A 17895-nucleotide genomic window follows, 5' to 3' on the forward strand; every position below is an offset into this window, starting at 1 on the left:
ATCGGATAAGATTTGCATATAAGCATATAATTGCAATTGCGCGCATACACACACACACAGACACACATGCCCAGATCAAGAAAGGAATATTATTTCACTATTTGAGATTCACCGGCCTGCCGACGGACTTACGTTTTGGTATCCCGTCTGGAAAACACATAGCCCCGGGACTACTATTACATATAAAAAAAATGTTTTACTCACATAAGTGTGTTGCACCATTCCTGTCGGATCCAATATAGAAGGCGCAGCATTGTGTTTTAATCTCAATTCGCTGCAAATCCAGTGTCGACCTGAGATTTTTTTACAAACGACTGCGCAGTGAAATTAAGTGAACACACGTAGGCTACAATGTCGTTTTAACTTCATTAAAAATACAGTTCAACCACACATTCCTAATATTAGGATCAGAAGGAAGCTTATGCAGTGGCTGTGGTCTTCCAACAAGGAATAGCGCAATATCTTGCTATCTTCTTCGGCATGTTTTTTGCTGCTGGCTAGCGCGATCGGAACAGCCCCATGAGTCGATGGGCGGGGCTACTGAATTAGACGTGCTGTAGAGGCCGAGTTTCACAACAGATGACGTCAAGATGCGGCACACGATCGTTTTCTGGGCCTGGTGTCTATAAAATCTTTCTTTGACTAACAAGGACGTTTTCAGCTCTGAAACTTACGGGATATTCTTATATTACCATGACCTTTTATATATCAAAAGCTAAAATTCATCACCTCTTTAATGGCTGGTTGTGAAGAGCAATTCTACAATGCTTCATCCACAACACTAGGTGTCAGAGTACACTTGTGGGAACTGTCAGCACAATATAAAAACATGGCTCACCACCTTTAAACGTGAATTGTTTCAATGGTAGTTTTGACTTTCATTTATAAAAACAGTAAAACACACAATAAAACACTCCAACACCCTTAAGCAATTTTATCGTCAATATATTTGACAAAAACATCTGTTTAATTCTCTTGACACCTGAGGCAATTCTTGAGAATGGCTATAATAGTATTATTGCAACACAATCAAGTTACAAATGTGACAAATCAATAGCGCCACATTAACACAATCATGATGAAGGTTACATTCACTCCTGTTTTATACCGGAGTGTGGTACGTCTGACGTAACACCAAGGCATGCTTATGGATCAGTATCAGCAGAATATTGAAGGAGGGAGGAACACACGAGAGGGAGGAGCCAGGAGAAAGGAGGAGCTAAGAAAGACTGCCATTCTATTTAAACTGGCTGATGGGGGCAGGGATTTTGATGTCTTGTCCTTTTTCCAGTTTCTTCTCGCATTCAATGAGATAGTTCACCCCATCTATCACAGTCTGAACCAGTTGGACCTGAGCACATTTTGATAAAGACAAGTGATCATGGTGAGGGCAATTTTTCAAGGTATAGTGCAATCAAAATGGACATTTCTGGTGTCATTTACTAACCAAAATACTGTACCATATCAGCTGAGATACACATAAATATAAGTTAACATAATTTTTTTCCAGTATCACTGAAAACATTTTATTAATTTGAATGATTCAGAAATTTCAGAGCTTGGCAACGGGAACAAGAAAAGCAGATTTATATTATTGCTTGTCAACTCTGTTAGTCATTTCTGTTACATACTGTCATCACTGTTACTCTGTCTTGGTAACAGAGTTTGAAAAACTGTTAGGGGTTAACAACAGTAACAGAATTGGCAATTTTTTAGCCAAAAACTCTACTTACTCATATAACTGCTGAGACTTTTAGACAACCCACTGTGATAAGTGATAAATTCTGTTTTCCTTTTGATATTGTGGTAAAAATGTTAACATTTTAAAAAATTACTCTAGTTGTCAGAACTTTTTAGATTCAAATATTTTTCAAGAGAGCGCCCACATACCTTTCAGTGCTTCAGATCTTATCAGTGAGGGAAAGTGACATAATCTCCTGTATGTTACACAGTACATAGATACTTCCGCCAACTTAAAAGCAACGTATGGTACTGTATTAAATTGACGTAAGATTTATGGACGCACATTTTTATAAGACAAAAGTTATATTTAATGTTGTAGAATTAGGTAAAGGCATATATAGGGCTTTTTATAATTTAAATAAATAAAATATTGCCAAAAGAAAAGTAAAATAAAAATATTTTGATTACAAAATAATACATGATGGAAGAAATACACTGACTAATTTGGACAACAAGAAATCATGATTTTCAACTATATAAGACACTTAGTTTCTACAGAAAATATTATATTGTTATGGCCTGTAACATCTTGTGATTCATGACATTGAGTAACAAATTATAAAAATAATTTAAAATATAAACAATTGAAAAAAGCAAAAAAAAAAAGCAAAAAAAAAATTATATATATATATATATATACACACAATAAAAAATGGTTTCTATTTATCTATTTTACAGATATTTTTACATTTAGATGGCCTACCCTATGGCTTCATATAACAGTCATTTTATATCGATACTATAACATATTTTTTTCATATTTTTTTTTCATATTAGAGATTACATTTTTTTCACCTTTTATTTGTATTGTTGATATTGGATATTTAAATTTTCATGCTAATTTCCTCTATTTGATTACCTTTGCCATTATCTTCATTTTTTAAACACTAATAATTTAATAACATTGTTAAATGTTTTTCATACTGTACAATATCATTTTGAGATGACTAAATTCACTTACAAATGCTTTAAAACAGTATAGAATTATTAGCATTATCTGAATTTTTATCAGAACTTATAGCTTATATTTACTTATATTTATCAGGGCTTATATAGCCCGTCTTATAAATACTATAAACGTATTTATAATTCTTTTTGGCGCACTGCACTTTGACACCACTGACCTCTGATTGACCCAGCCTGTCCAGATTGGAAATATCAAAAGTGCTTCCAACAGCCGCGGTGTCCACTCCTCCAGTCCCCCTTTTTTGGAGCCGCAGGTTATCCAGGATTTTAGGGAAACGATTGTCCTGCAATAGAAAAACATGCATGCTATTACATTGGATTTAATGGATTGATATACAGTGGATCAACTAATAATTTTAATATACAACAGACATGATATAACATAAATGAGTGTCACCCTAACACCAAAAATACTGTATTAAAATACATATATATATATATATATAACATACACAAATAAATACATTAAATGCATTACCAAACATAGGCCTAACAAGGTGTAAAATTATTAACATGGCATGGGCTAAATAGGAAAGAAAGGTAATATATTTCCAGATCAAAGACCTTGCTGAGGCGAGGAAGATTAACATGGACGCCGGCTCGTAGCCCTGTGCCCAGGTTTGACGGACAGGTAAGAATGTAACCCAGATGCTCGTTCCACATGAATTCCCAACCCTTCTCCTGAATTAGTCTCTCAACCTTAGGGACAAAGATAATACAAGAGTAATCGGTTGATCTAAAACAATAGAAACGATGGCTGAAAATAAAATATACAGTGTATATTTATGGTTTCCTTTTACAATAAGCAACACACAAATGCATGCCTGGCAGGATGACTTGTTTACAACTGTATGTCCACAAAAGGCCATTGCTCAGCTGCAATAAACAAAGCTGCAACATGTCTGCTGGATAAATAATGGAGGCTTGTGTGGTTTCAACAGGGACTGAGAGTCACATACGCACACATGCATGACCTCACCTCTAGGAGACCGTTGCAGAAACGCTCAAAGACCCTCTTCATGTTGCCCCCCTTCTCCATGGAGATCACACGAGTGTGGTCTTCCTCGTTGACCCACACCAGGAAGGTTTTCTCGTTGTTGTGCCTGGAATTGAAAGCCATGTTTATTCTATAGCAATTGCATAAATTGACGGCAATGTCTTTGGGCTGTACATATTGTATATGCATGTGACAACAAAGATTTTTTAGAACAATTTTGGCCTAAATGAAACTTTGAAGAGATCTCCAGCCTGAGCATTATAATCCAGTACCTGTCCTGTAGACCCGTTCGCAATTTGGTGTTGGGGGAATTTCTCATTTGAACTGAGTTAGTGGGTCCCTAGACATGAAAAATCACAGAGGTGCTCGTCCGCCATAGTGCCACGAATGACGTAGTGGTCAAATCAAATATGGCCGCCGATGGATGATGATGAAAATCCAACTTCTATGTTTCTGAATGTATATACACATGTAATACCTCCATTTAGACTTCCTATTGTATGTGGAATTAATTTCTGATATTGTTATGACCATAATGGTTGAATTTTAACCTTTAACAGGCATGGTCAAGGTAATTTTCCTATTCAGAAGACCTTGGCCATAACTTGGCCATTATTAGGAATAAAAGCCAGATGCAATAAGTTTAATTCTACTAAATCTGACATTAAACATTCATTTTTTAACATTAAGGATCATCTTGTCATTGAAATATCAAGGTCAACATATTTTTTTATAAAAAAATATTTTTTCTTTATAGTCACTTATTATTGTTTCCTTCAATTATTTGTTTTAATTATAACAAGACATGAAGAGAAGAAATGTAACAATTATAAACATCCTCTTTGAAGTTTTAGTTTAATTGGGTGTTAGTACAATGATAAACAATTGAGTGCAAATAAAACTGTAGTAAAAGCCTGACAAGATGTTGGGCCTCGGAACTTCCCATTGGCAGTGCTCAATCTGAGAGGCGGGATAAACGGTTGTCTTTCAAATTCACTCTGCACGCGATAGGATAGAGCTACAACCAACCAGAGCAACAAAGAAGGTGAAGTGGAACTAGTTGATAGATTAAACTTTGGCTGTATCCGGTCGGCAAAACTCCAAACACATCTTCCTTTCTTAAGAATGATATCAGTACCGTTCTTTTCTCAAAGAAAAGCTTAACTCTGAGTCTTCCAGAGTCGCGGCCAAAGCCAATTTGAAAGAACGCTGTTTGCCAGCTTCTTTGTTTACAAGTAGCACGCGGAACCTCCGCAACTCTGCTGTCATTATATTAAGCCCGCCCACCGACTCTATACACAATTTGATTGGCCTGACCAGAGTTTGTTTTTTACAGCTCACAATTCAACGAAGAGTTGCTAGACTACCCTGGCTGCAAATTAGCTTTGCTGCCACTAGGGTGTGTCTAGATTTCTAAGCTAAAGAAGCAATAAAACTGATACAAATTACATCATATCAAATGAACTAAAAGTGCACCATATAGTCTGATTTCTCTCAAAGTGTACTGTATGTGTTCATGCATGTTAGTGGGATGGGTTTTTACAGGATGATTTTTCCATGGCAGAATATGGTGCATGAACTTCAGCAGCACAAAAGCCACATCGGCGATTGTCACACTTGCCTGCACACTTACTTAAGCCCCTTTCACACTGCACGTCGGACCCGCAATATTCCCGGAACATTGCCGGGTCGCCTTCTGTGTGAAAGCAACCACGTCCCGGGATTGATTATCGAATTCGACCCGGGTCGGGGACCTAGTAATATTGCGGTATTCGACCCAGGACGTGCGCTGTGTGAACAAAAGCCAAAACTAATGCCGCAGCGTGTGCGTAGTTATCGTGCGACTCCTAGAGCTTGTTTCTTCAATAACACAACCCTGCAGTGCCAGAAGAGCTCGTCAGTGTTTTAAACGCAGAGAGTGTTCGTATACAAAAGAAACTAAAATTAAACAAGCAGAAATGTGTGCAAACTGGACACAAGTCGAGACCACGGAGCTCCTTACTATCCGTGCTGAAGCTGAGATCGCTCGCCATTATACGTCACATCAGGATGTCACGTGTCAACTCGACCCGGGACCGTTAAGAGTTGTGTGTGAAAGCGCACATATTACGGCATTTCACTGGCAGTGTGAATGGGCCAAATCTAGCGGCCCAGGAACAAATGCCGGGTCGCATTATCCGTGTATTTGCCGAAATCGCAGTGTGAAAGGGGCTTTACTGTGAGCAGACTTGGTGGTATGGGCTTCAGACATTTTGATGGCAGGGGTGTGCCAAAGTTGCAAGCAAGTGGCATGTCGTATGAACCAGAAAAGCCCCTCGTTGGATGTGGCCTCTGATCCCACTACTTGTGGAAGGGAGAGCATCAATTCCAGAACTTCCTCTGGTGTAGATTTCTATCCTGAAATCATCAAATGTCTTAGCTGCATCTTGCTCTGTCAAGGTGTCTGCCTCTTCAAAGTTGGCTAAGTATTGCACTGGGTCAGAAGCCATAGCAGCATGTTTAGTCCCCATGTTGCTCATACAGTCATCTCCAGTCAGAATATGTCCTTTAACCACTGTCTTTGTCAGTGACGCATCAAGATGATAGCATGCTCACTGTTGATCAATTGGTGCGATGCTCAATAGTGAGATGAAGTGAGAAGTATCTTTTGATACTCCTGGTAAAATACAAGAAAAGTTAAACCTTGTCCTCTTATTTTTTGTGAACTCTGTCTAGTATTGTATACACAATACACAGTATAAGGGCAGACTATAAATTTAGTTAGTTCGCATGTACATGTCTTTTGAGATTCTTCAAAATAGGAAAATGACTATGACCATGCCATTTGGGGGGGGGGGGAATGCTGTTTCATGCATACTGAGCTTTTTACACTGTTAAAGACTTGGATTCCCATCCTAAACATAGACAAAGTTTCAAAAACTAATGTTGGATGTTTGCTGGAGTATTTCTGTGTCAAAAATACTTCTTTCGGTTTCTCACAAGTTTTGGAGAGTTTTTTTCGAGTATGGCTCGGCTTGACGTGGACAGAGCGGAAGGTCCTTGTACGGGCCGTACGGGCTCTTCTCCCGGTAGGGTGAGCGCGCGTGTGACTAGAGCGAGAGAGGAAATGCACGCCCATAAACACTCCACGCCACGCTCCACTTTATTCCTATGGGTGACATCAAGCGACTTCAACGCTTCAGCACAGCATTCCGGGAAGGCAGCGCTGCATTTGAACCGATTTGAACGCAGAAATGACGAGAAGCTTCACAACATCGCTTCAGTCGCGTCTCAAAGTGGATCTCCACCGTTCACTGCTGTCAGGACTTCACCAAATCATACCAAAGAAGTGTTTTTTTGACGGAGCGGTCCCAGCGATAAAGGTTCGGTCCTGCTTTGGAAGCAGCCGGTGAGTAAAACTGCTTCAAATGTCTGTGCTGTTGGCTATCGTCGCGTGAGTAAACATCAGTAAACAACACGATCACGTGCTTCGTCATTCAAATGCGCTAACGTTACTCCATTGTTGTTCTATGTATAAAGTTACACTAGTCTGACGTGCAAAACCGTTTTGCTTGCTACTGCTAAGGTTTAGTCGCATACAATAGTCCATAAACCGAATCAAACTGCGAGTAAACACACACAAATCCTGCTGTTAATTTTTCTCCTGTTCAATTTATTTCAGCCTCAGATTTGATTCTGGATCATTATCTGTATTAGCTGAGATAGCGATGGGCTTCTCCACGCTTGAGGACGTCACCGCTTTGTCCGCTCTCGTCTTTCTTTAGCTCCGCCCACTCGATACGCCTCCAGGCGCTCGTTTTTTTCCGGAAAGACTCTGTACAGCCCATATTTCTTTTATAAATATAATAAAACTAAAGACTTTTCGGAGATATGAAGGATGCAATACTACTCTATAGGTACTCAAGACTGACATGAGATTGACTGAAACTGAGTGTTTCACCCCCCCTTTAAGGTCAAAATCACCCAATATGGTCATATCAATAGCAGAAATGAATTCCACATACCATAATTAGTCAAAATAGAGATATTACATGTTCATCGTCATCCGATGGCGGCCATATTTGATTTGACCACTACGTCATTCGTGGCACTATGGCGGACGAGCACCTCTGTGATTTTTCATGTCTAGGGACCCACTAACTCAGTTCAAATGAGAAATTCCCCCAACACCAAATTGCGAACGGGTCTACAGGCCAGGTCCAGGATTATTAACAAAATAGTGGTTGACACTTGATTTGAAAATGACAGATTTGAATATTCAATCCTTATACTACCTAAAAGAACAATGAAGCAATATGATTCTTAAATTGAACTGCATAAATAAATAAATAAATAAAGGAATTGCACTGCATAAAAAATATATGCAAAATCATTGTTATTTATAAATGTACAATTCTAGCAAACGATGTGCTTACACTTATTTAGAGGCGGCAATACTATGCACTGTAAACCCTAACACTCAAAATAATGAACTGGTTTGAGTAGGACAAACTCAAATTAAACAAATTAGTTTAATAAAATGAACTTTTATGAGTATTTAGAACTTTCTTTTTCTTTGAGATCACGAAACACATTCTAAGCAATCTGAATTTTTTCATTGTTTTAAGCTTTATGAACTTGTTTCTTTTAATTTAGATTAACTTAGATTTAACTGAAACTGGGCTGGGATTTCCATTTACCAGCATGCTTTGCCATGGCACTTGAAAGGGAGAATAAATGCTCAAACTAAGTGTTATGTTTTTTTTTTTTTTTTGGAGCAAAATTAATGTTAAGTGGGAAATTTAGTAATGTTTAATGCTTTGCTTTGCTATGTTAGTTTATAATAGTTTGTTTTGTGGTTTTTTTAGGGTTACCATCATGGTGATGAGTGGAGCATGAGCTTGGTTTGAGAAAAGGTATGTTAAGTGTTATATATTGCCATCCAGTTGCTATGCTAATGTTATCAAAATATTGTGTTACCAATTAGCATTTGCTGAATTAGCTAGTTATAGGTAGCTAAATTGCCCCTTCTAAATATTGAAATTGAGTTAAATGTATAAACATTTTCAAGTTAAGAGCAATTAAAATGTACAAGTACAAAATTGAAATCTACCAGTTCTGCTTACTTAAACTTTGAATTTATTAACTTAAAAAATGTGATATAACTGAATACCTCAATATGTTGGGTTTTGCAAACTTATTTGATTGAAAAAAGGAAATGGAAACATTTCATTTATTATTATTTATAAAAAACTACTTACAAAATGTATAATCTCTATCTTTAACTACAAATTGTCATATGAAAAACCATTAACTACACTGCTTTAGGTCTGTGTGTGTTTGATTTATTGAAATAAAATAATCAATAAAAAGAAACGTTAGAGTCATTCGGCTGTTTGAGCTGTATGTTTTTTGATTAAGGAAAAAGGACAAACTGATTAGAGGCATTTGTTCAGGAATCGGACTGCACTAGTTTCTTTATATGTTTTTGATTCAGTAAAAATATAAAGGGATTTAATTGGATTCGGACCACGTTGCACTGGATGTTTTTTGATTCAGTAAAAAATAACCGGCTCAAAGTCATTTGTTTGGAAATTTGAGAACATTTGCTGCACTGTATGCATCAGATTCAATAATAAGAACTCCCTCATTAGAGTTATTTGTTTGTTAATCGGACTACATTGGTTGTGCTATGTATTTATGAATAAAATAAAAAGAACCAACTATTTAGAATATTATTTGGGAGTCATAATACACTGATTGTACTGTTGTTCTTTTGTTTGATTTTTTCATTTACAAAATTATCTAGTCATTAGTTCGGACTTCACAGTTGTGTTTCTTTTGTATTTGAATCTGTCATTATGTCCACATAGGCAAAAGAATGCAGTCATCATTCATTTCTGTTATTTTTAAAGTCACTATGAAATTCAAGTTCAATTCATTTATTTTACTGCTCTCTTTAAAATTCATGTTCCCACAAAATCTTTAATCAAAAAAACTTCCCCTCTCTCTTGCAGAATAATCTCTTTTCTGATGATGTGATTTCCGGCGTGAGGGCGGGACAACCTGTCACTCACATGAGATCAACCAATAGCAAACCACAACCATCCAATCAATTCCCAATGGAAAAAATCTGTCCCACCTTATATTTTTTCTTGTTCGAGAAGTTTCACTCTGATATATACGTCGCAATAGGGAAGAAAAATCTTTCCCAACTTTCATTTCATGCAGACATAAAAATAAGCACCTGTTCTCTGTCCCCAAACCTAGTTACGCATGACCTTATTTAAGTTTCCTTTCATTTTAATGCCATCAGAAGTGCTTTGTTAGCTCAAAAACCATCAGGGTATTAAATCTAAGGTAATTTTCAAATTAAGCCTGGCAACGTTGGCACACTTTCCCTTGCAGGCAGGAGGAAGAAGAGAAAAAAAGAGGATGAATAATGCAGGAGATGTAAGTGAGCCATGGCTACACTCTGTGATCGATATCAGACCCCAGCATAAGCCAATAGAGGTTGCTTTAGGCTATTTCTGGGTGTAATTCTGTCCTGTCCTGTTTGCCATCAAACGACTCAACTCTTCCAGCACTCATTTTGGCCTTTTAGCAAAGTTACACTCACCAAATGCCTCTTGCGTCGGGCCAGTCGCGAGCCATGCCAGCACATGTCAGCAGGGGTGACACAGGCTTATCAAATAGGAAGTGATCCTATACAACAACAAAAAGGTCAACGTGAATATTTTTGGTTTTGAAACAGGGATGGGCAACTTCGGTCCTGGAGGGCCACTGTCCTGCAGAGTTTAGCTCTAACCCTAATCAAACACACCTGATCCAGCTAATTAATATTTTAGGATTTCTAGAAATCTACAAGTGGGTGCGGTTTTTGATTAGGGTTGGAGCTAAACTCTGCAGGACAGTGGCCCTCCAGGATCGAAGTTGCCCATCCCTGTTTTAAAACAACAGCATCAAATGTCATACTTTTGTGAATATACCCACATCGATAAGCTGCTGCTGCTCTTGGTCGGTCATTTGAGTGAGGCTGTAGTATTTTCCTGCCAAATCTCCTTTTAGGCCCGCCAAGGCATCAATCACAACCCTCTCCACCTCTCTGCGCTCAGCACGGGTGCAGGCCGGCGGCAGACTCAGGCCTCGGATACTCCTACCTGTCCTGACTCGAGACGACAGCACGTACTTCTCATCAAAGTGGCCTCCCCGTATCTGATGGGACGAAAGTAGGACACACATAATAGAAGTAACTGAAAACTTTAAGGCTTCTGCCAAACAATCGTGATAAATAACTGTGCACTTTCGTTTAGTTTTTTTTAAGACCTCACATTGTAATTTTATGTTTGAAATGGTGTTGGTATTAATGACATCTTAAGTCACTAAGTTTTCACAAAAAGATCTATAACATGTTTTATATAGATTGGGATAAAGATTGGGTTCATTTTCATTTTATGCTGTCTTTAAATATTTTAGAATAAAATTTGCAACTTTGCCTTTGATTACAATTAATATATTCCCATTATTTGATATACTGAAATATAATAAATGTATTATATATATATATATATATATGTATATATATATATATATATATATATATATATATATATATATATATATATATATAAATCATGAAAAAAATACATACATACACACACACACATATATATATATATATATATATATATATATATATATATATATATTGGTGACACTATATATATTCCATGATACTATTTCTATATCAATATATATGATATTTTATATATTAAACATATTGACCATTCTTTTGGCGACACTATTTTTGTGCCCTTGAAACAGTGTAATTACACAAATAAGTAGTCTTAATTAACAACAAGGCCTTAGTGTTGCTCGTAATTACATATAATTTACTGTTATTACTAATAATTACTGTAACTACTAATATAATTACTTGTATGTATTGTATATCATGTGCAACAATTTAAAAATATATATTTTATTTACACTTCATACTTGAAGTGGTTCCAATTTAATATATTCAAATTTATTGCAAATAGCTTAAAATTTATCTTAAGCATATCTTGAAGTAGACTTCATAAAGTTGTTTCAAAATAGTACATTTTAAACACACTTATTTAAATATATTAAATGTCCGAAAAAGCACAATTATACATATAAAAGCATATATATATATATATATATATATATATATATATATATATATATATATATATATATATATATATATATATATGATTATTTTAAGATTAACATCTGGATTTATAAATCTATAAATACAAATAAATAAAAGCATTCGATAAAGGTTATATTTAAAAGAGCATTTTAAAAATATCAAAAATAGATTATAAAGGAATAATAAAACATATTCTACGTGCTCTAATATGTTCATGCCCATGGGTCAAGAATCACGCTTCTACTGTTAAATGTTTTATGTTTAACTAAAAAATTCCCACATACCTTACTGGCATCCAGATCAGTGGGGTGTTTCATATTGCAGGGGTCATAACCATTGTGCCTTTCTTTGATGACGGGGTTAAAGAGATCAGCAAAGACCTGCACAAAACATGTTTGATGTAGTTTATTCCCCAAAAAATGCTGATCTCTTAATATGCCAAATGTGTGATATATAATATCCTCATATCACCTCATATGACTCCTCATCTCCTGCCACCATTCCTACAGTTTTTATAAAGGGGTGGCCTGGGTTGTCCACACCCGTTTGGATAGCTTCATCCAAAGTGTATCCATTTGGAGTGGATTTATCACACAGCTTTGCATATATGGCAGGACTCAGGTGACTGGCCATACAGTTATTGTGCTTCCGCAAATCTGGATATTCAGCACTGTTGGGGAAAATAAAAGCCCTCATTTATAAAATAAGGACCATGGCTGTCTAAAAACAATGAGCTGCCTTGCTATAAGGACAACTTTGTTGGGCCTACCTACCAAAACAGCCTTTTGAGCATCAAAAGTGTTCCATACGCATTAAAACCATCGAGTGGTGTTTGTTCAACGTGGATTTGGTGTTTTATAACACCACAGGCGCGTTCCTGAATTAATAATAAATTGGAAACGTGTTCAACATTCTGCGACAAATATTTTATTTTCTAGACTATTTTAGGTCGTAAAGTGAGCAGGATATATTCAAATTTAGCGCATGGCTTCGGCAGACATGTATCTCAGAGCCCTCCTCAGCTGTACAGCGCCCCCACAATTTTCCAATGTTAATTTGTGGTGAGAAATGGAACTGCAGGTGCTCTAATTGAGTGCCGTTAGGGCAGATTTCAGACATTTTCCACTCTACCTCAAGTAAACCTCTCCCCAGACCAAGATGATATGTGCCTGCATCAGGTCAGTAACTTGTTGGCATATCTGTTTTTCCTATGTGGAGTGGAGTAATGTATCAAATTACGCTATTCCATATAAATCCTTCTGTTTAAACATGCTCATGTGGATAGCCTTTAAATACAGTAGTTCTGTTGTGTTTGTTTTATGTTTGATCTGAGAACAGACATGACTAGACTGGGGAGTGTTGTAACATGGAGTTAGATGCAGTGTTGGGGAAGTAAGTAATTCATTACAATATTGCGTTACTCCCTTAAAAAAGTAACTAATTGTGTTACTTGCTTTGCATTACTTTTGCGTTACTTTTTTTCACCTGGGCTTGGCTTGTTTTTTATTATATATATATATATATATATATATATATATATATATATATATATATATATATATATATATATATATATATATATATATATATATATATATATATATAAAATAAAACAAAAAAAGTTCTATTTTTTAGCAAATGAAAAGACCCTACACAAAAAGTAGATAAGCCTCAGGTAACTTCCCCAATAAAAACAAAAAAGTATTTTTTGCATATGGTTTAGCTGAATCATTAAAGGCAATATATCGGTCAATAAAGTGAGATTGAATACATACAAATATTTGATTTATTTGACATATTTTAATTATTGGAGGTTTGCATAGTATTCTGATTTTGCATTTCACAGATTTTATTAATTTTGAGGAATAATTTTTTTGTGTAAATGAGATTAATAAATGCACGCTAAAACTACAACTACCATCATGTTTACACCCAACAACTCCATACATACAATTTCTCTCAACATGTGGACAAGAGAGCTGTCAGTCAATAAATGGGAAAACAAAGTAACTTGTGTTACTTATTTGAAAAAGTAACCTGATTACGTAACTCAAGCTTGTAATGAGTTACCCCCAACACTGGTTAAATACAGTAACACTGTACACTGTATGCTACTCATACACTCCCATCTTCTTTTTGAGCTCACAGGAAAAATTGCACGTTTCTGTAAGCAAATTTGTATATTTGCCTCAATTGAACGCACAAGTTTGTTGTGCACATTATTAGAATTGATGTGGAACTTGATGTTTCCATACAGAAATATCTCAAAATTCACATATCTTGGAAACTAGTGCCTGAAATGATGTGACAGGAATACAGTACACTAAAACGCACGGGCAGCAATTTTACACTACGTTTAATGGTTTGAAAAAATGTGTCAGTTTAAATGGTTCACATTTTTTAAAACTGTTCTTTCTTTGTTCTTCAATAATGTTACTTCAGCAAATGACCTCTCAGTATTACTTACATTTATCCCCAGTGTTATAAACTGATTGTAGCCTAACGGAACTTGTATTTGACATTAACTCACATAATCTGTGATTGTGTAGTAGTACAGGTCTAAGTGGGTTATATTTGTAGCAGACACGTATGGCTACATTGGATCAAAATTTAAGACTTCTAGCACAAACAACCACTGAGTTCCTCAAAAAGCGTTACAACATTCTACCAATAGTATTCTACTAAATGCCAATCGTTATTAGAGCGCCCCCTACAGACTGAATAACGGAAGGACATTAGAATTCTGCCACAAATGCGTCTGATGTGTTCAGCGATTAGAATATAAAGCGTATCATAAAATAGCACTATAAGGTTCAGAATCTAAAATAAAAAATAAACCAGCAATTGAAATATAAAATTAAAATATAAAATTGAAATAAAAATCCAGAATCTACCTAAATTTACAGCCAGGAGCTAATGACAAAACCTTGTGCATTCATCAGCATGTTACACATGAAAGGTGTGAAAATTAAAACGGTCCATTATAGAATGTACTAATATTAAAAAGGTCTAAATATAATATAATAGCATAAAATATAATAGCCTATATTATAATATATTAACATATTATAGCCACGCGACCGTGGAACTAGATCACATCGCTCCTATAAATGGACATTTTTGACACCCATGCATTTGTGCAAAACAATACATGGCTTGTTTGCAATTGAATCACAATATTTGATTGTCTTCTGTATGATATTGCCGTTATGAGAGACGGGTATGGCATTTACCTAGAAGGATAGACTCTCCGGACATTCGATCCTGCATTGACATGCTGCTCCCTATTCAGGAAGAATCCGACGGTTAGAGATCCCGCGCCGACCAGCGACAAGATGCCCACCTTCCTTTTACTGGACAAAACCCGGGCGAAGCTGCTTGCCATTTTATCCCTGCAAAAGCAGACGGGACCTCTTGAGATGAATGCGTTATTGAAGAATGGACAGACAGAAGGATAGACACTGGGATTACTGGAGGATGCAGGGGAATGCTGCGGGTATCTGCACTTCTCCCAACACTACTGCCGTCTGATTACCCTCCCCTTAAGACGAGATTCAGAATCAAACCGAGACCAGAGCAGCTTCTCCCACCCCCTTACAGTAGGCTATTAGTAAACCAGTCACCTTGACCTATTTCATTAGGGTCGTCAAATTTTATTAATAAAGTGTCTTCATGCGTTATTAGGGTACCAGGTAAACAATAAATGTGTTGTTAACCTTGAAGCACCTGACCACATTATTGAACCACGTACGTGACTTTGAAGCTCATTGGTGCAGCTTCACCTGTATCGTAAAAGAACACACGCCTGTCTGCAGCATGAGCATGCGCAAAAGGGGGTTGAGGATGATGAGAGGAACCGTTACATAAACTATATGGCTGTTTAGATATAAGTTGAGATCATTTATGTGGTTGTGATATGACTAGCTTAACTTGAGGAAAATTGCGCTTGTGAGCCTTACAGTAAGCCTTTGGTTTCAACTAGGTTAAACTAAAAAGTAAAAAAAAAGCTCAAATTAAATGGATGGCTCCAGTTCTGTTATAGCAGGGACTATTTATAGCAGAATTTTGCCACTTAGGCTAATAAGTTTGCCTGAATGATTTTTAAATGTTTATAAAAATGCCCTTAATATTATATTTAACTATATATATTAACATTGTTATATTTAACAAAAACAAGACACTCAGGGTGGTGCTGCATTGTGAATATACATTATATTAGAGTATAATTGGAAATTAATTAAAAAAAAAAAAACATTTAAAAGTTCTAAAAGTTTTCCCACAAATCTAATGATTTTAACCCATTTGTGACCCTGGACCACAATTATTATTATTTTTAATTTACATTTATACATCATCTGAAATCTGAATTACTTTCCATTGATGTGATTTGTTAGTATATATGGAAATATTTGGCTGAGATACAACCTTTTGAAAATCTGGAATCTGAGGGTGCAAAAAAATTAAAATATTGATAAAATCACCTTTTAAGTTGTCCAAATTAAGTCTTTATTCTTTAACAATGCATATTACTAATACTAATAAATATTTGATATATTTACAGTAGGAAATTTATAAAATAACTTAGTAGAACATGATCTTTACTTAACATCCTAATGATTTTTGGCGTTGGCTATTGCCACAAATATACGCGTGCGACTTATGACTGGTTTTGTGGTCCAGGGCCACATTTAACTCTAGCAGTAACATTTGTGAATCAAATTACTTTTGACTTTGAAGCATTTCAACATTACAACAAGGCTTCTGTAAGTCACATGACCAGATCCTGTATGATATCAATAAAAGGAAACACCTATATCAAACAACGACCATATACAATCATATATAAACATTTAGGAATAACCTACATTCATCATAAGCCTGAATTAGGCCTAACCCTCGAGACAGATTCATAGCATTCACTGGTCTTAGTTGGGATGAAAATCCCTGGTTTAAACCGTTCCGCTCGGATACTTTGCAGAAATCATGTGAAATAAACAAGAGAATTACCGTAGGCAAAACTAACTAAAGCCTGTATAATAATCCCTTACTGTTCTGTACAGCAAGCTGGTCATTATTGTGAGATTAAATCAGTGTTTAAATGATGCAAGCCAGAAAAGCCATTGAGGGAATTGCAGACTTTGGATCAGACACGGATATTTCTTAGGCAATGCAGTGCAAACGAGGAATGTTTGAACAAACATGTCATTTATCAAATGTCCAAGTAATACACTAGAAAAACTAATGGTACATTATTGCTTTATGAACAGTCCACGCATATTTGAAATGAAATTGGAAAGCTTACCAGATTCTTTTTCAATCCGCTGAAGTTGGTCTTATTCTCTGAAGTACAGGAACCAGGAACAAAGGGCAACGCTTTAGTTTTCTTCAATACAGCGAGCAGAAAAAGGTGTGTCCTTCTTTATTACAGTGCCATGGGGTGGCAAGACTTCCGCCTGTCTGACCTGCCACCGTAACACACAAGCAGCACTGTGCCATTCATTGATTGGATGGTGAATGCTGCCTAATGTTTCCTGCTAACGAAATCACAACTGGATTTCTTATCTGTATCCAGTGTCATCAGAGCTGGGCCGGAGATAATGAACCCACGAACGGTTCAAAGGTCACTGTGAGGACCGGATAAATGACACGTCCCTTTCCAGCCTACTGTAAAAATGTACACATTCTTTTTTTAAACAGATATGTACAGGTTGCACATCAATGAAAACAACAATACCACTTAAAATCAACTAAACATTATTACAAAGGAAATCTGCATATGAAAAATAATAACAAAATAATATTCAGCTTACGTCATGTCTTTATCATCTGTATTGTTTAATAACTGATAAACTGAACTGTTTAGTCTTAATGGGAAATTTAAAGCAAAAATGTAAACTGTTTATTAATACCAGTTTAAGTGAGAACTTAACATATATTATTTTAGGTATGTAATAGCCATAACAAAATACTTATTGTAAAATAAATCTTAATAAAACTCAATACACTTTACTTTGAAACTTCACACTTAATA

The 17895-nt window shown here is 36.0% G+C and overlaps 1 protein-coding gene across 2 annotated transcripts; it reads right to left on the minus strand.

Annotated features, from left to right (window-relative positions):
- Window positions 1-929: 929 nt before the first annotated feature.
- ckmt1 (creatine kinase, mitochondrial 1) lies at window positions 930-17373 on the minus strand. Of its 2 annotated transcripts, XM_067436768.1 has the most exons (10): window positions 17167-17373; window positions 15098-15256; window positions 12336-12534; window positions 12149-12244; window positions 10679-10900; window positions 10305-10390; window positions 3689-3812; window positions 3274-3408; window positions 2868-2993; window positions 930-1351 (listed from the first exon to the last, which is right to left on the minus strand). In XM_067436768.1, exons 2-10 carry the CDS (start codon window positions 15247-15249, stop codon window positions 1238-1240), a joined length of 1254 nt encoding a protein of 417 aa, XP_067292869.1. In that variant the 5' UTR covers window positions 15250-15256; window positions 17167-17373; the 3' UTR covers window positions 930-1237. The 2 variants fall into 2 exon arrangements, with proteins under 2 accessions (XP_067292869.1, XP_067292868.1); XM_067436767.1 differs by lacking the exon at window positions 17167-17373 and having other exon boundaries at window positions 15098-15520.
- Between the last annotated feature and the right edge of the window lie 522 nt (window positions 17374-17895).

The sequence above is a fragment of the Pseudorasbora parva genome, chromosome 25 (genome assembly GCF_024679245.1).
Source record: "Pseudorasbora parva isolate DD20220531a chromosome 25, ASM2467924v1, whole genome shotgun sequence".
Classification (NCBI taxonomy): domain Eukaryota; kingdom Metazoa; phylum Chordata; class Actinopteri; order Cypriniformes; family Gobionidae; genus Pseudorasbora; species Pseudorasbora parva.

What these genes read in the sequence shown, in the direction of transcription:
- ckmt1 (XM_067436768.1), bottom strand. Translation starts at nt 15,249, where the DNA reads ATGGCAAGCAGCTTCGCCCGGGTTTTGTCCAGTAAAAGGAAGGTGGGC. An exon ending in GAGATGAGGAGTCATATGAG is followed by an intron (nt 12,245 to 12,335) that starts GTGATATGAGGA and finishes TGTTTTGTGCAG; the next exon opens with GTCTTTGCTGATCTCTTTAA. An exon ending in ATCTTCCTCGCCTCAGCAAG is followed by an intron (nt 2,994 to 3,273) that starts GTCTTTGATCTG and finishes TTTCTATTGCAG; the next exon opens with GACAATCGTTTCCCTAAAAT.